At 51.8% G+C, this 18,289-nt stretch overlaps 1 protein-coding gene across 4 annotated transcripts in view; it reads right to left on the bottom strand.

The window, feature by feature from the left end:
- Window positions 1-1,428: 1,428 nt before the first annotated feature.
- The window catches only part of PER1 (period circadian regulator 1), a 35,278-nt gene continuing 18,417 nt past the window's right edge, over window positions 1,429-18,289 (bottom strand). For 3 of the 4 annotated variants that reach the window (XM_084806637.1, XM_084806638.1, XM_084806636.1), the window contains exons 4-23: window positions 17,771-17,925; window positions 17,443-17,564; window positions 16,523-16,724; window positions 15,990-16,041; window positions 15,363-15,505; window positions 14,554-14,632; window positions 14,115-14,221; window positions 13,762-13,915; window positions 12,606-12,714; window positions 12,365-12,496; window positions 12,008-12,116; window positions 11,620-11,776; window positions 10,882-11,009; window positions 10,201-10,401; window positions 7,372-7,620; window positions 6,505-7,241; window positions 5,346-5,526; window positions 3,807-3,999; window positions 2,974-3,124; window positions 1,429-2,569 (exon numbers count right to left, since the gene is read on the bottom strand). In XM_084806637.1, coding sequence (XP_084662763.1) covers window positions 2,324-2,569; window positions 2,974-3,124; window positions 3,807-3,999; window positions 5,346-5,526; window positions 6,505-7,241; window positions 7,372-7,620; window positions 10,201-10,401; window positions 10,882-11,009; window positions 11,620-11,776; window positions 12,008-12,116; window positions 12,365-12,496; window positions 12,606-12,714; window positions 13,762-13,915; window positions 14,115-14,221; window positions 14,554-14,632; window positions 15,363-15,505; window positions 15,990-16,041; window positions 16,523-16,724; window positions 17,443-17,564; window positions 17,771-17,925 — 3,607 coding nt within the window. In that variant the 3' untranslated portion in view covers window positions 1,429-2,323. The remainder of the gene's footprint in view (window positions 2,570-2,973; window positions 3,125-3,806; window positions 4,000-5,345; window positions 5,527-6,504; window positions 7,242-7,371; window positions 7,621-10,200; window positions 10,402-10,881; window positions 11,010-11,619; window positions 11,777-12,007; window positions 12,117-12,364; window positions 12,497-12,605; window positions 12,715-13,761; window positions 13,916-14,114; window positions 14,222-14,553; window positions 14,633-15,362; window positions 15,506-15,989; window positions 16,042-16,522; window positions 16,725-17,442; window positions 17,565-17,770; window positions 17,926-18,289) is intronic. The other variant, XM_084806639.1, reaches the window with a different exon arrangement.

Here is an 18,289-nt window from a genome sequence, read left to right on the forward strand (position 1 = left end):
CCTTTTGTGGAGGGAAAATGATTAACCCATGCATGTTCTTCTGAATCCACCGAGTGGTCCTAAAATGCTCGCACATAAATGACCTTGTTAACAGTGGGCAGAAGGGTGGGGAAGGAGGGAAGAAAGGTTGGCTGAATGTCTTTTGAAAGAACTTTTGAAAGAACGGCTGGTATGAAAGTGCTGGTATTAACCTTAAATAGCCTATAGTGCGATCCTAACCTTCAGCCTTCCCCAATGGTGCTCTCCAGATGTGTTGGAGCCGTGGTATGGGGATGATGGGAGTTGTAGTCCAACACCTCTGGAGGGTGCCAGGCTGGGGAAGGCTAGATTGCAGCATAAAAGACACTTTGGCTAGGAGAGGGGATGAAATTGGGGAGCAATTCTGCAATCAAGTTTAAATCAGATTAAATTTAAATCAACCGCCCAGAGAGCTTTGGCTATTGGGCGGTATAGAAATGAAATAAATAAATAAATAAAATCAGCTAAAGCTTTAGAATTCCCCACCTACCCGTGGCATAGAATCATAGTAGGGTTGGAAGGGGCCTACAAGACCATCAAGTCCAACCCCCTGCTCAGTGCAGGAATCCAGTGCATTCTCAACTAGAGGAGGCAAACATTGTAAGACCTTGCAGAATGTGCTGGTCCCCTGTACCAAATCCCAAGACCAAGCAAATAGGGACAGCCTTGCCTTCCAACAAAGATCGGGGCTGGGGAGGGGTGGCTTTGTTTCCAAGTTCTTGTGTTTAGAGGCATGGCCTCCTCTTTGGGCCCCTTGAAAGGGGCAACTATCAAGGCTTTGCCATAAATACAATTAATTTAATTCATCAATAGATTAAAAAGGCAGGGCTGTCAATTAAGGACTTTAAGGACTGTCAATTCCTTAATGTACTGTCGAGGTCTGCATAGAAAAAGCACAAAAGGGGGAAATGTCAGCCCTGGGTGGAATGTCTCTGCTAGATTAGGGGCTCCTTCCTTCATCCTAGATGCAAGGCATCCTGCATGATGCCACATTGATATGACCTGCGAATTTCAAAGGATGGTTGAAGTACTAGGAATTGAAAGCAAAACAGCACCACGTTATGAGACGCAGTGAACACAGCTTCTACTGAGAGCGCACAAGGGGCAACACCGGTTCCCAAAAAACAGGCTATGTGGCTCTTTGCACCTCAAATCCAGAGACAGAACCCAAAGCTGCACCCTATTCTGCCCAAATTCCTGAATAGCAACTTGCCCCACAGCCCTCCCTTTTTTTTTTAATTCTTAAAAGCAGATAATATAAATGCTTCAATAAATAGTATGTAGGTGAGGGTGGAAGGAAAAAATAGTGGAAGATTAGGTATTCTGAAAAGGTGGGCCCGGGCTGTTCCTTTTTGCAGTCACAGGAAGAAGCTCTTTGGGATTTTAGTCTTCTTGTCCATTTTTTTTTTTAAGGGGTTGTGTAGCTGCAAATTGTTTTTTTTTCCCAGGGACTGGGGTTGGTAAGATTACAGGGAGCATTGACAACATAAGCTACAAGGGTGGGGTGTATGTAGTGGCAGTTTTCCTTGGAGAGGCACCAACCTCAAGGGAAAGGCAATAACATGTTAGGGGCCTCCACAGAGTTTCTGCTGCTCTCATTCCACTCCCTCCAAATCTGGTCCAGGCCAAGAGCTAGCTGAAGGTAGCTACTGAAGGATGTTCAGAACAAGACAAGCTTCCCTCTCTGGTGAGATCTCAAGGTAGGGGTGGTACCAAAAGGGGGGGAGACATAGAAAGGGTATGTCAACATCATTGTCTGTAGGCCAGCCAATCTTACCCTTTTTTTTTTTTTAATTATCAGTGTTGCAAACAGGCCCCTTCAAAGAGCACAGCTGCAGATCAGTAAAAAAAAAAGTAACAACAACAAACATTTCTGCAAAAATAAATACATAAAAACTCAGGTCCCCCGGCCCCAAATGTCACGGGCTGTCTGGGTCCAAATCCTCAGTAAGGCAAGTAAGGTTTGGGGCGGCTGGTCCGGCTGAGGTGGATGAAGGTCAGGAGGGCGGTTCTGTATCCCTGGAGACAGGCCAGTCTGGGGTTTCACGTCAGAATCAAGCTGGCACCTGGCTCGGAGTGCCGTATTGTTCTCTCCCGCAGGCCATGCGGCCAAACAGGCCCCCAGACGCCCTCAACTTGAGCCGCCGCTCCCTGCAGTCCTTCGACGGCCACAGGAGGCAGTGCTGCAGCAACAGCAGCCACCTGTGGGCGCTGCAGCGAGTTCCTGCCTGAGCCCCACTGCTCAGCAGCGTCCCTGCTCAGGGCACAGAGGAGCAATCCACTCTGAGAAAGGAATCTGCAGCGTTCAGGGACTGGGTGCCAAGGTCGAGTGCTCCACTGTCGCCTGGGCTCGAGGGGGCTGCTCTCCCGACTCCACTCCAGCCTCCTCCTCCTCCATGGCCGTTTCTGGGGGCAAGGATGGCAGGCAGACCTGCGCCCCGTTACCCTCCTCCATTGGCTCCAGCATGCCGTTCAGGTCCATGTCCTGGATCTCAACATCGTACAGAGGGGCTACTTTAGAGGCTGGGTTGCTTCCACAGTCCACACAGGCCTGGGGCACGGGGAAACAAAGAAGGGGAAGACAGACACATGGTGGGTGAGTTTATTATGGCCTCCGGGTTCAGTGGCTGATATCTGATGATTCAGGGTATTTTCTTAGCTCTTTCTGTCTCACACACCAAGTCGAGACCCCCGTTTTCTGTCCAGTCTGAAAATCCAAGGTTTCCCCTACAGATTTCAGAGATCCCAGGCAGGCCAGTATGGACACAATTATGAGAAATGTAGACCAATGTAGAAACATGACCCTCTTGCTTTCATTTAAACCGATATGTGCATGAGCAAAGTCCATCTTACAAGCCCCTGGAGAACATCCGTGCTCCCTGAGTGGCGTACAGGCTGTTCCAGTTTCTATAGTGTCCTGCCTCCTCAAACAAAACACACCCTCCCACTCCTTACCGTGATATTGATCGCTTTGGGCAGGATCCCCTTCTGGACCCAAGAGTGAACTTCGGCCAACTCCTTCTTCTGTTCGTCTGTGAATCGTGGCTGCCGTTTCTGCATCTGCTTCAACTTTTCCCGATCGTCCCGCAGCACTGTCTCCATATCCCTGCAGAGTACAGGTGGGCTAACGGGTCAGGAATAGTTGCAAAGGAGAAACTGACACAGGGTGAGATGTCTGTGCTCAAAACAATGAAAACCTGTCCTGGCTGTGGTGCCGGAAGTGAAAGAAATGAGTGTTTTTGAAAAAAGAGCAGCAGTTCAACTCCGCCCCTCTAAGCCTCCAAGTTGCCCCTTCTTGCCAACTGTTCAACCCACCGTGACAATAAAGCCAAAAGCTGGCACTTTTATTGGCACTTATTCAGACCATATTCCTAAATTATGGTAATAGCAAAAGCAGCAGATGCTTCAGCTTTGCTGCCTTTCGGTTCCTGTCCTCTGCATGTTTTAAATTCAGCCTCTCCTGCTACACGCTTTGCAATGCAGCTCAGGTTGTTTGCAAATTAAATTAGCGCAGCGCTGCTTAGCCTGCCTCTAGGAGCGGCCCTGCGAGCAACCTTCACTACCAGTCCAACTTGGGACTACTTCATGCTGACAGCAACCCTCCCCGCTGTGAAACCTCACAGCTGGGATCAAGGAATTCCAAGAGACAACGAGCAGTGGGAGAAAAGTCCCAGGGAGGCCTAGAAGGGGCACGTCTAGGAGAAGCAAACCCTGCCAGCCTCCGCCCAAGATGGACAGTGGAGGAACTGGGGTCATCTGGCCATGCAGCAGTATTCTGGCCTCCTCACCTGGCAGGGAGCTGGTAGGTCATCATGACCTTATCATCAGTGTTGGCCATCAGCAGCCAGATGGGGTCTTGCAGGACGTACTTGATGAAGTGTTCATTGTCCTCTGCCTCAGAGCGCTTCTTGCCTCTCAGGTCGTTCTCCGAGGAGTCGATGCTGCCAAAGTATTTGCTGGTGTTGCTGCTCTTGCTGCTCGCTGAGTGGATGGGAAAGAAACTAAATGAAGACACTCGTGGGGACAAAAAGGAGTCTCCAGGCAGACTGTGGTCCAAGAAAGAGGTCTCCAGTTCTGCCATCTCTGCATCACCATCCAGGCACTGGGAACATCTAGAGTAGACCACTGCAATCCAGTGCAATGACACTGCACACGGGGCTGTATTTGAGGATGTCTTTGGCCATGCTGGCTAGGAATGATGGGAGTTGCAGTCCAACACATCTGGGGGGCACCAGGTCAGGGAAGGCTGCACTAAATTGCTAACCAGGACTGGCCAGACAGATATTCAATAGTTTCACTAGTACAACTGTCCAAGGAGAATTCCAGCCTTTAAAGCCCTATGTGGCTTGGGACCAGGACCAGGTGGCTAAAGGACTGCCTCCTCCCAAAACAGCCTGCATTCTTCCCTGGTGCTGAGCCTTCTGTCTGTCCAGTGCCAGCTGAATAATGTTTTTATTTGCCCAGGCATTTTGATTGTATTTATTGCCTTTCATTCCATACCAATTTGATTAGAGATCTTTTACTTTATATTTGTAATTGTTTTTAGAGACTGATTGTAAGCTACCTTAGGAATTTGTTTAAACTGAAGTGTTGGTTCATGAGAAAACAAAATAAAGTCAATTCTTCCTCTCAACCCCCACCACGATAAATAGATGGAGTGGGGAGAGCCTCTGTGAGTTTTGCTAAAGTCTCAGGTCAGGGTCCAAACCACAGAATGGCAGGAAATGTTAATCTTGTGCAGCCTCTGCTCTTTGTCACCTTGAGGCATTGGCAATCAGGCAAGAGATTAAGAGAAACAACCAACCAACCAGAGCAGGTCAGGCACCTGGTGTCTAGTGCAAACACAGATGGTGTTTCTGGGAAGGAGATGGCTTTTTTGCAGGCACAAGACAGTTGCCAACGCATGGTCTACAGAGCTATTCCAGCCTGGCCAGCATCCACCCAACGCACCCTGGCTTCCAGAAGACAGAGGTTCTGGGGCTCCTTTGAGAAGAACCTTCTGAGGGTTTTCAGCCTCTGTGCAGGAAATCCCACCCCAGGGCACTCGGTGGTTTCTGAACCCCATCCCTGATATGTGCCGAGCAGCACCACCACTGATCCCTTTCGGCTGGTGATGGAATCCTCAGGAACCTTAACAAGAGCCTAGTCCAGCCTTCTCTAACCTGGCAACATCCAGACGGGTTGGACTCCAACTCCCATAACCCCTCCACTGGCTCTGGGATCCCTCGCTCTTTGGTCCATGCCCTTCAGAAACACCGCCTGGGTGACCGCGAAGCCAACCAGTGCCACTGGAAGCTCACGCCGTCCCTTTAAGAAGGTGGACTTACTGGTGCCGCTGGCGGAGGTGCTGCCCCCATTGGAGCCGGAGCCCATGAAGCCGGAGGCGGCCGAGCCACTGCCAGAGGCGGCCGACCCCGTGCCAGAGCGTGAGTCCTCCTGCAGGAGCAAATCCAGCAGGTCGCTGGAGCTGGAAAGGGCGTCGTTGTTGGAGGAGTCGTGCGCTTCTGCCTGCAAGGGGACAGGAGGATGGGGAGAGGAGGGTGAGAGCAGGGCCAAGCCAGCAGCCACCCTCCTCACCACAGCCACTTTCTGCCAGCTTCCGCACCGCCTTCTCAAGCTCACAGCCCTGGTAGCTACAGCAGCAAAGGATGGGGCAGCGGGAGCGCATCGCTGGCCACACAGCACCGGGGCCCAACAGAGGAGGAGCGGCTATCGCCACTGTGCCCACACGCAGGAGGGTCTGCCCGGCCACTGGACTCTGCACTTCACCACTGGGCTCCCATGGCACTTGGAATGATCCGCAGCCTGCCTACAGGAGTCAGGCCAACCCCGATCCACCAACTTGCCAGAGGAGTGAGCCTGCCACTGGGGCCGTGCTGCAGTGATCTAGTGACTCCTTCCCCAGCCCCATCCTATTTGAAGGGGAAAGTTGACTGCTGCTCTCTCAGCTTTGAATGGATCTGCTCTTCTGTCAGAAGACCAGAGCAAACCTCCTGGAAAGAGGCAGGAAGCTCATCTTCGGCCTGCCTTCTGAGCAAAAGGGAAGCCGAAACCCTCCAATGGCTTCCCTGCCTTGGGTCTCCACATTCTTATATAGCTCCTATTCCCACCCTGGGGGTTTCATCCCAATCTCCATGTCATTTCTGCACTACTCTCCCGTCTTCTTTCAGGCCTTTTCTGGACAAAAAAAACTTCCAGATTTGGTTAAAAAAAAAAACCCAAGAAGTTTGATGTCAGATAAAGATTCAAGTAAGCTAAGAGTGGAACGAGAACCAACTAACACCCCAGCCTTTTAAAAGAGGAGAGCTGGCAAGTACCCACTTCTCTGCTAAAGGAAGGATGGATCCCAAGGCACCAGGTTATCTGCCCCTCCTTCCCTGCCTGCCTCCCGTTCCAAAGGAGGGACATCGTTCCCTGTGCACCACAGCAGGGGGAGCGCCTGGTTGTCCTTGGGTTGCTTGGCATACGGTAGGCTGGTGGACTCACCATACACGTTTCTTTCTGGGTGCTGAGCTCGCTCGCCAGGCCCTGCCCGCCACTCACGCCGGCCCAGTCCGTAGTGGGCCCCGCTGGCCCCGCTTGGTTGCTGGCGACTACTTCTTGGCGGTCGCAAGGCTTGGGCATCTCTTCCATCTGCAGCAGGTTGAGCTGGAGCGGGGAGCTGCAACGCGACTCAAAAAGCGGTGACTCTGCCTGCTCAGGCTGGCTCATGGAGTGCGGGGTGGAGGACCGGGACAGCGGCTGCGTGCCCACCTCAGGCCCTGGAGCCGGCGTGGCCCCTGGCTGTGGGCCGAAGGGGAAAACAGGCCCACCAGGGAAGTAGGAGGCAGGGAGAGGGCTGTTCATCTGCGGGAAAACATAGTTGGGCAGGACGAGCGCCACCATGGGGGTGACTAGAGGAGTGGGGAATTGTGGGGCAGGCAGCGTGTTCTGAGAGGGCTCGGTGGCTGGGGGTGCGGCGGCTCGAGGGGGAAAAACTGGAATAGGGTAGGTAGGCATGACGGCTGGGTAAGGCATGGCAGGCAGGCTGGCCTGGGAGTTGCCCGAAGGAGGCCAAGAGGAAGAGCCTGGGGCACACAGAAGCTGGGGAGGGGAAGCAGAGTGGGGAGGGGAGCTGGTGCTGTCTGATGACTGGTTCTGCTGCTTGACACGTTTGGCCTTAGACTTCCTGCTCCGCCCACGGCAACCTGGACCTCGGGCACTCTGGCGTGGGCCTTTGTGTCCTGAGGAACCAAAGGGGAAAAAGAAAAAGGAGACAGAATGAGTGTGAGGGAAGCCTGTGCTTTGGCCTGGTAAATCCCTCAATCCCTCACCCTACCATGCACCTCGTGCCTGTCACCAGACTAAGTTTACCTCGTTCTGCATGGGGTCCGGCGTGGTGCAGCTCCTGCCAACTTCGTCCTGAGGGAGAGTTGAAGACATGCAGCTGGCTGAGGTCCTTGAAGCGCGTGAGGAAGGCCTGCTCCTCCTTCTGGGTGTGGACGGAGAGCACCTCTTTCGTCAGCCCCACCTTGCGATAGTGCTGCTCCCGGTCTGGGGTCATGCTGGGGGGAGGGGCTGGAGGGGTTGCACTGGGAGCCGCCTCCTCCATCATTACAATATCTGTAAGAAAGGCGAGAAGAGACAAAAGAAGAAGAAGACAAGGTTAACCCAGCAATTGCCTTCTCCTGATTGCAGTTTTTTCCTAGCAAATCTCTGTATTTATCTTTCAGCATTTATGGACCACATTTCTTTAAAACAAGCATGCACACACACCACACATGCTTTTACTGCCATCTGCATTGCATGCCAGGAATAGGTTTGCCCCTCTGCTTCTTTTATCAACCCCAACCTGGGTTCTAAGCACATCCCCCACAGCAGCCAACCCAGCCTCGCGGTCACAATCACTGCTGTATTAATCAGATCTCATTCATATGAACTTATTTCTAGTTAAGGAAACAAACGGGGGAGGGGGTTAGAATCTTCCTTGATGTAAGGATGATGTAAATCCAGCGCTAGTAGACCGTGGAGGTGCCACAGAGCACAGAATCCAGCTGCCAGCCACTCCCTGATGCTTCCGAACAGCATAGGAAAAAGAACAAGCAGCCACAAATTTTGTTTTCAGGAACTGACATTTCCAAAAAAATTGAGGAGAAAATTGCATTATGGGAGGGGAAAGGCTTGTTAGGTCGCAGTTCCAGTTTAAACCTTCTTAAGTTTAAACGCCATGCAGTGTTACCAGCCAGCTGAGGTAGGTAGCAACTTTATCTATCTATGCAGACATGACATATACATATAATTATACATACAACTATTAAGGAAAATATATCTCAGTTTGAACACCTGCGCCTGAAGGAGAGCCCTGTGTAACTAGGAACCTTGCATGCAGCATGCTGAACTTCACCCAGTCTCATAAATAGCTTTGTCTTGATTTGAGCTGTGCTTCTTGTTCAGAGTCTCAGTCCAGAAGGAGTCTGTACCAGTTTAGTGGAATGGCCACCATAATATTTCGAGTTTAATTTTTTCACCTCTCCCCAAATGGTAAATTTGTATGTCCAGATACTCATCCAGGGGTTATTTCTAGCAGCTAATCACAAGAAAGCAAATCCGCAGAACGGTTCCACCTAGAGATTAGTGTAATGTCAGAAGGGCTGGATGTTAAGTCAGTCTGGGAGGGCCAACTGTGTCATCCAGAGACAAAGTTTGCTCTGAGTGCAAAGGTGAGAAGAAGCAACTTCGATCCCCAAAAGAAAGAGCATGGTAGGACGTGGATAATGATACCATCTTCCACAGGGGGAAGAAATTACAGGGTTAATATCAGAGCTGCCCCTTCCAGCTCAATCCTACAGCCTTGCGTGTCGGGCAAAGTAAAAAAGCAAGATAGGATCAAGCACCAGGATCAACACAACCTTGCGAACCGCAGTATTCCAACTGGTGTAGTGACTCAGGCAGTCAGATGTGGGCAAAGGAGGATGGGAGAAGTGACAACACCAAGCCCAACCCTGTATGTTCATGTGCTGCAAATCTGCAGAAAAGCCAGCAGGGCTGGGATGAAGTGAAAAAAAAAACAGGAACAGAAGTTGAGAACACTGGCGCAAGGTCCACTGGGAATCTGCCTGTACACCCTGCTGGATGTTGTTGTGCTGTTGAAAGAGGCCAGGGAGGGGGCAGGGGGAAGACAGAAAATTAAGAGGAAAAAACAAACTCCCCCTGCTTGTGGCAAGTCAAGATGAAATGACAAATGCCTGATTCTCTCATCTTTCCAGCTATGCATGAAGTGCAACAACAAGCAACCTCAGCGAAGATTCACAGGCAGTCGAAACGATGCTGACAGAGGCGGAAGCATAGTGGGAGGTGCAGGAGCCTTAAGAAGGTATCTCACTCTGGATGTGAAGGGGTCCCACCTACAGTCTCGTTGCCAAACTGCACCGAATGTTGCCTGCACCAGCGGAAATCTTAAGGGGCTTTTGGTTCCCCAAAGAACACCTTTCTACTACTCTCCTGGAAATGCTCCAGGCTCCCACACCAAGTGATTTGAAATGGAGAATAAAGGGTTGCATGAAAAAAGTCACTGGCTCCTGGAAAAGAAGGGCAGAAAAAGAGAGAGAGAGCCTACTCCGGCTGCAAAAGGCGGGTGCCAGGGGCTCACCACACCTCATGTGCCCACCCAAGCTCCCTCCCATCAGGTCTGTGGTTGGCAAATGGGTGGAGAATGGTCCCCCCACAGCCGCTGGTGTTTTGTACTTCTGGTCCTCAGAGTGGAAGGACCACCTCCACGCGTCTAGTCCACAAGCACTCCGGTATTCATCACCAGCTGGCCTGGCTGGACAAGGAGGCGATAGCCAAGGGAGGGGGGTGCACCTGCCTTTGAACACGGAGGTTCTAGGCTGACCTGAAACAGCCAATATCCTCTGATAGATCAATCTTCCTGGTCTTGCTTTATGGCTTACCAATGCCACTGGGTGCAGCAATGGCTATTTAGCCATGAATTCCAGGAGCCAATTATGCACTGCGTGGAGGGGGCCCTCCTTGTGTTCTACCAGCCCCAGCCCTAGCCCCGGGAAGCAAGAGAGCCATGTTAAGCTGAAGCAGTGAATGAGTCTTCCCCTCCCACAACTTCCCCCAACACTAAGCTCCTCCTCCCACAACGCCCCAGCCCCCACTCCCAATTTCACAGAAAAACACGGCATCCACCTCCCATACCCGACTCGGGGGGCTTCTTGTCTCCCACGTGGACGATGGTACTGCTGAAGCTACACTGACTGGTCACGGAGACCACGCTCTCGGCTTTGCTAGGCAAGGCCAGCGGCGTGAGTGGGCCTCCCACCACGGCAGCTGCTGCCGTCCCAGGCTCTTCCCTCTTGGGCTGGCTCTCCGGGGTCGGCAGCATTTCCTCCAGTGCATCTGTTCAAAGAGACAAGGGTGGATTAGCATTGGGGGGGGGGGTCAAGGCATCCTGAGACCCTCAAGAGCGCCGACCGGCATGGCGAGAACATCAAGATGCCGAAGCACGGCCGGACAGGGTCCTTCCGCGAGGCAATCAGCACGGCAACATCACAAGGCATCTTGGCTCAGCTGGAGCCTGAAAGAGCATGTTTGACTGACCGCCAGCCTCAAGAGCCCTTCCAACGAGGGGAAAGTTCATTTTCAGAGAACAGACTCCCAAAAGCTGCAATGCCCCCTCCACCCCCTGGCTACCTAAAGAGCCTCAGCAACAGAACAAGATCCAGGTTCCAGACAAAGTGAGAGCCAGCAAACCTGAGGCTGTCTAGGGGAGAGGAAGCAGGGAAAACATTGATCTTGGAGTGGGGGGAGGGTGGAAGCTACATCTTAAGCAGGAAACTCGAGGTCACTACCTAGTACAGTTAAGAAAAGAAAAATCACCTTTGCTTGGACAGGCCACCTCTTCGCCCACTTTCTGTTTGTCGTCATCAGAATTTGAGGACGTGGTGTAGGAGGAGGAGCCACATTTTCGCTTCACACGGCTTGGGATGTTGCAGCTCTCCAGATATCTGGGTTTTGGAGAAGAAGAAAAATGCAGAGCAGGCAGATTAGTAGAGATGCAAGACCTATTATTTTGGGGGTGGGGGGAAGAACAGGACTCAGGAAGTACCCCACTCCAAACTCCCCTCCTGCTCCCAATGTGTAGTCAGCAAAATAAAAAGATATTGTACTGCTGGCCTCAAATAACAGGAGATACAAAGTGGGCACAAGCTTTACTTTCATAGAACTCTTAACCAGGCAGCCTTTAAAGTAGGTTTTCCCATCCTGCCCCCCTCCAGATGTGTTGGACTACAATTTCCACCATCCCCAGCCATGGAGTCCAACACATCTGGAGGGCACCAGGTTGGGGAAGCCTGCTTTAAAGGACCATCAGTGGAGAGTTCTGTGAAATAGTCAAGGCTGCACCGGCCTAAATTAGGGTAAATAATATCACTTCACATCTCTAAGCAAGTAACTAAGAAATGAATGCATTTTTTAATTAATGGCCGATTCCTCCAAGGAAACTCATGCCAATCTGGTGCTGACCCATCTATCTCTCTAGACTCTGCCGCTCCTGCCTTGTATGTGGCTCTTCCACAGCTATGAAACACTTTGTGGAAACTCCTCCCAGATGCTGACCTTATGATGCCATCCAGGCAGTTGATCTGCTGATAGGAATAGTTGGAGGGCTCCTTCCTCAGAGACTCCTCAGAAGTGGCCGCCTTCCCTGGTTTCCCGTCCAACTCCCTCTGGGTTGCCGTGGGCTGCATGCTGTGTCTGACTGGCGCTTCCAGAGCTAGACAGAGTGAGGGAGTGTTACAACCAGAGGTGTTGCGACCCACAGTACAGGGAGGGGAGGGGAGGGGAGGGGAGGGGAGGGGAGGGGAGGGGAAAGCTTTGCTCGTAGGCCACACTGATGCCGGCTGGCTGCAGCCATGTCAAGCGTGGCCAACAGAACTGCTCCTTTGGCCTTGTCAGCCCCCTGCCCGAAGGGGCGAAGAGGCAACAGAAGAGCCTGCTCTCTCACCTGGCTGGGAATGCTTCATGGGCTGGGGCTTGACCCGGGATTCGATGAAGACCTGTTGGCCCTGGTTCTTCACCATGTGCACATCCTTGCAAATCTCCTGGAAAGTCATCTGGGATCAAGAGGGAAGGCAGTCAGGGCAGCTCCCGAGCCCCTCACTCCCAGGGGAAGCTCCCAGGCCAGCTCCTCCTAGAGCAGCCTTCCCCAAGCTGGGGCCCTCCAGATGTGACCTGAGGGATGTAAACTGGAAGCCAAGCCTCCCGGATCCACATCTCAACACCCCTCTCATGTGAACCTTGGCATCCTCCGCTCCCATCAGCGGGCCCCATCTCACAGATGCCCTGACATTCCCACACTCACCGGCCGCACAGCCTGTGCCTCCTCATTGGGGATGCCATTGCTGTCACTGGATGAGGCGATGCTCAGGAACTGCTCGTGAGAAGCATTGCTCCCCATGCTGCAGAGGCCCATGGATCCGTTGCTGTGCACCGGCTGCCAGAAAGAGGAAAGGGCAGGATTAGGAGACGGAAGAGGCGCTGGGGCTCAGAGGAAGGAGAGGGCAAAAGGGAGAAACATCGGGGGCAGGAAGGGATTTCCTCACCTGTAGCAGGAGCCGGTGAATCTGCTCTGACAGTTCCTGGATGTCCAGTTCCACAGGCTTCACCTTTGGTGATTTGGGGGCTGTGAAGACATCCTCATTGAGGGGGCCCCTGGAAAGAGCAAGGGGGAGGAGGAATGGGATTAGGGAAATGCGTGCTTCCCTGCAGAGGCAGAAGCTGTCGGCCCTTCCACACAGTTATTTCCCTTTTGCCAGGGTCCCTTTCTCTTCCAGCCTTTTCCCATGCTCATTTCCATTATGAACCATCCACTCACCTGCAATTGCCAGTCCATTTCTCCCTCCTCTCCCCTCAGCTGTTCCTCCACCCAAGTCCCCTCTACCTTCACCCACTCTCGCCATTGTCCAATGGCCAGCAGCATCACCCCTATCTGTCAACTGCAGGCCCCCTAGGACTATAGAGCGATGGGAGACAAGAGAGATTTGAGAGGAGGAGGAGGAGGGGAGGATCTCCGAGTACTCTTAAAAGGCCCCCTCCCTTTCAGGCTCCAATTCTCCACTCTTTGCTTCATAGGACAGAGAAAGCCTGCTTTCTGCACAGTTGGACTACTGGTCCAGCAGCCCAGCATGGTCTTCTCTGACCAACAGATCTCTCCAAAGGTCTTTCCTAGCACTGCTACCTGGAGCTGCCGAGGGCTGAAGCCAAAACTTTCTGCAGGCAAAGTGTGTGCTTGTAGCACTGAGCTACAGTCTCTCTCCTGCTCCCATCTAAGTGCCATTCCAAAAAAAGCCTCCCATTTGTATTCATCCAGCCCCCAGCCTCTCCTCCTCAAGTTCCACTTCTTCTGCAGTGCTGCCCTTCGACTACCTTTGCCCCACCTTGCAAGCTACCTAATCCACACTTCCCATCCACCCCACCCCCAGCCTCATCTTTACTACACATCAGTCAATCCTTGCCCCCCCCATCCCTGCCTTGCCTAATATGGCCATCAAGCTGTGTGGATCTAACCTAGCGGAGGGTTACAATAAAGGAGACATGGCACTGGCTGTTTCCAACACCTAGGCACTGCCCCTCCTCTCCTTGTCTGCTTAAAACTTCCATTAAAAAAATAAATATGAATTCAAGCAGCAAGAAATAAGGAACTCCCTCCCACACACACCCATGGGCATCAGAGACTGGAAGTGACAGCTGGCTACTCACGTCCGCACTTTGTGCCTGCCCATAATGAAAGAGACTTTGCGGCTCCAGGGGTTGACGAAGCTGGACCAGCTGGTGTCGATGGTGACGTATTCGCCGTTGCGGGCACAGAAGCGGATGGGCGAGTGGTCGAAGGGCTGGCCAGCAAATTGCAGAACTAGGAGGGGAGGGAAAGATGAGAGAGGGCAGAGCAGCCACGACAGCCACAACCCCTTTGAGCTGAAAAGATGCTCCACACAGACTGGCGAGCATCCTTTATGAATCCTCCTCCTCTGAAAGTTCCTATAGATTTAATCAGTAGATCTGACAATTTCAAAAACCCTCCCATCCTCTGCTCCCCTTTATTTTATACTCACTCTTTTTGTGTATGGCCAACATAAGAGGCCGGTCCTCTGGGTGCAGGTAGAAAAGGACAGGGGTTCCAACTAGGTCCTGAGGAAGGTAGCCTAGCAGAGGGGCAGCTCTGGAGATGAGAGAGCAGACAGAGATCATGAGGGGGCAGCACAAAGACCAGGCATCACAGACCCTAAAGTCATCCTCTGGCCCTGAAAAAGCAGAACCATCCTCCTTGTAACCCAAGAGGAACACAGATGTGAGGCTAAGCTGAAGGATCTAATCTAAAGCACCAGAAGACCAGCTCTCCTCTATTCCCGCGAGACTTGGCTTCCTCACTCAGGACTGCAGCCCCACAGCAGAACACAGTCATCAGGGACAAGTTTCTCCACAGCTAGGAGGCAAAGCTGGAATCACCTTCCCACTCACCCCTTCCCTCCCGTCTGAATTCCAGTTCCTTACCGCTCATCCACATCCTGAAATAAGCAGCTGGGGGTATGTCTGGTGGTGAAGATTCTCTTATCAGGAGGAATTCTGGGAGCTGGAGCAAAAAAAGCACAACACAATTAAAACAAACCATTCTGAGAACAACCAACACTCCCCTGTGCTACGGATGTGCAAAATCTCTCCTCTTGTTTCCATAAACCTTTCCGCTTTTGAGTCCCCATACTCTCAGACATCCACAGAAAGCCTGCTGAGTGGACCAGCAGAGGAGGGCATTCCGCAGCCAGTTCCCCATTCCACCCCAACCTTCCCTCTACTTGTACTAGGCAGGACAAGAAACGTCCGTACAATGGCACATCACATCTGCTTTGGACCGGAGGTCTTCCTCCATGCCAGCCCTCCCCAACCTGATGCCCTCCAGAGGTGTTGGGCTACAACTCCCATCATTCCTCGGAAGCTGCATTCCAACACACCTTGAGGGCATTAGTTTGGAGAAGGCTGCTGCTGCACAAAGCCCAAGCCCATTCTCTCATGCCATCTTGTGGTCAGATTTGATAGTGCATGGTGTAAAATTTAATTCCAGAATGGAATTGCCAACAACTTAACAGCCCTGCAATTTTGCAAAGTGAAATGGGAAGCTAGGGAGAGACTCCCTGAGAACCTGGGAGTAGCCAAAGGGACAGAGGCTTCTGAGCGGGAGCCTTTTGCCAGTGCCACCCACTGTCAACAAAGCTGCAGAGACTGCATGTAGGACTGCTCTCCTCTTACACCCCTCCCTGCCAAGAGACAGATACACACACACAAAATATACAATGCCTCTCTCTTACCTTCGTAGCCTGAGTGGATGCGCTCAGCAATGAGCAGGCAGCAGGGCTGTCCCTCGGCACTGTCTGTGTCACGCACCTTGGTCAAGTAAGGGGTGAGCCGGAAGGGGTGGTAGCGCAGCTCACGGCTGCTCTCGTGGCCTCCGCTGAGAAACAAATGCCTGCAATAAGACCAGAGGCCAGAGGAGACCAGGACGACCAGGAGGGAGCAGAACAGCAACAGATGTGGCAGCGGGAGGGGAACCTGGGAGGCATCATTCCCCCCATACCCCTTCCCCCCCCAACCTCTCCCCCCTCAGTTATGCTCTCTGATGAGGGGAGGGGGGCAGCACTGTTCAACCTTCTCACCAGCTAATGAGTGGGGAGGGATTCTCTCTACCAAGATGGGCTCTGGGCATCTTCTCTCTGCACCTTTTGCTAACTTTATGTATCCTTTCTGTAAAACTTTTAAGCATTCAGTATAATCCTTGGCTAGCTGGCCAGCCCATCTTGGGGCTCTTTTGGCCAGACTCAGTATTTCGTAGGATGTCTGATCAAAAAGACCAGATTCTCCCTGCTGTGTGCAAAGTTCAAATCCTGCAATCTTCAAAATGCAATGGATGCACAGGGCCTTATGAAGACAAAATTCACCTGATACGACAGAAGACAGATTTCTCTTGGGTATAATCCATGGCAGCTGCATCTAATGAGAGAGAGAGAGAGAGAGAGAGATGCAATTGGAGGATTAGTAATGAATTGGTGAAAGCTTGGAAGTCGCCCTTTTCCCAGTTCCTCATTTGATCCCCAGTTCTTAGCTGCTTGAGAAACTGACAAGCATACTTAAAAAAAAACACCTGAGGCCAGGCAGAATTTCTCACCTCCTCCCAAGGGCTTAGGTACCACTTTGGGGGCAGCAGAAACGTATCAAAAAGGGGGAACTCTGCTGCTTTTGGTTACTATTGTTCTATAGTAGCCCTTCCCAGCCTGGTGCATGCCGTATGTTGGACTACAACTCCCATCATTCCCAGCCAGTGGGATGATGGGAGTTGTAGTCCAAAACATGTGGAGGGTGCTAGGCTGGGGAAGGCTTTGTGATTTTGACTGTAACAGTTACGAGGCCTAGCTCTGGCTACAAGCTGGCTCTTGCTATACTCCGAAAGTTCATATACAGAGGAAACACATACTGGCAGAGGTGCAGGCGCTCCAGGAGGGCAAATGGTACGGCGCTGTGGACCCATAGAAGATGCTGACGTCTTGAGGTGCCAGGAACTCCGCAAACTTGGCCCCCTTGAAGACGTCCTTCTTGCAGCGCAGGATGAAGGCCGCCTGGTCAGAGATGTAGGCAATTTTCCCCGTGATGAACGAGACGGCCACCGAGAATGTATCCTTCGAGAGGAAAAGGAACAGGGAGGGTTGGGAAATGGAAGCTGTTTTATAGAGGGAGCCCTCCCACCTCAGAAATATGGATGAGAAGCGGTAATTGGTATCATCTAAGGCAAGAGGGGAACCTTTGGCCCTCCAGATGATGTTGGACTCCAACTCCTATCATCCCCAACCAGCATGGCTAGTGGTCAGGGATGATGGGAGCTGTAATCCAGCAGCATCTGGAGAACCACTAGTTCCCTATCCTGATCTAAGGCAAAAAAAACAATGAAGAGGAAACCTCAGGGCTTATCCTCAAGCTGGGATAGCTGAACAGCAGTAGTATGTCTGAGATTAGCAGATGCTGCGAAGAAATATTTGGGTAAAGGCTACTGCCTGATCACTACACTTGTGAGCTCCCTAATAGCTTCTGGCTGGCCCCCATCAAAAGATGAGAGGATGCTGGACTAGGTGAGCTGCGGTCTGATCCAGCAAGGCCATTCCTATCACTTTACAGGGACTCGGTTAAGTTAACAGCACCCAGCCAGCCAGCCTGCCATGTCCATGCTGAAAGCATCAGGGAGGCCTGTGTGCATGAGAGCACAGAAAACCCATGTTGGCACAGAGCCAAGAGCACGTCTTTAATAAGAGGTGTGACTGCTCAGGTACAGACTTGGGCTCCATTCACATGAATGGAGAAAGAGCAACCTGGGGGGGACAAAGGGCAAGACAGAACACTCACAGGGTTTTTGAGGGTGTATTCTGATGTGATGTTCTCCAGCTCCTCAATGCTGTAAGTAGACATGTCCAGATTGCAGGGCTGGCGGTCATCAATGGTCCATTGCTGGTAGTAATCTTGGCTGGCTAAAAACCAGGGAAGAACAGATTATTATTATTATTATTATTATTATTATTATTATTAAATTTATTAATCGCCCATCTGGCTGGTCACCCACCCAAATTAATGGGAAAGCCACAGGTCTGGGCCCACACTTTTATCTATGCTCCATGGGCTGCTGTGGTTTACAACTCTGGCCAAGCTACATACGCACAAAGACCACAGAACTTACCTTGGACCTGTTTCACACAGGACAGCGCATACTGCAGTGTGGCCAGAGTCCCTGACTTCCCTTTGCTGCGCTTCTCCGAGGGCAGCCGGATCTTCATCTCCTTCAGTGCCTTCATCAGCTCCTTTTGGGTCTTCACACGCGCAGACTGCTCACTACTGCCATGGCACAAATAAAAAACACACCTCAAGTCACATCAGCTGCACAGCAGCCTAAGACCTCTCTGAGGGGTTCACAGAGATGGGCTGAACTGACCTTCACTATTCCCCAGCAACTCCATTCATTCACATCTGCGCGCGTGCACACGCACAAACACACATATACACACACGTTTTCCAAGAGCCTGATGCAGAAAGACATCAAACCAACTCAAAGTATGTTGGCTACAGTTTTTAAAAAAACTAAAAATGCAATTTTTGGCTAAAAAGCCATAAAGAAAACAGGTTCTAATGGTGTCTAGGTTTCCCCCACTTCATTGTGCGCGGTGTGACAGAATCCCCATCTTCCCATCCCTGTCTAAAT

The sequence above is a fragment of the Heloderma suspectum genome, chromosome 6 (assembly GCF_057233095.1).
Source record: "Heloderma suspectum isolate Gila_16-S chromosome 6, 16-S_ref, whole genome shotgun sequence".
Taxonomy (NCBI): Eukaryota; Metazoa; Chordata; class Lepidosauria; order Squamata; family Helodermatidae; genus Heloderma; species Heloderma suspectum.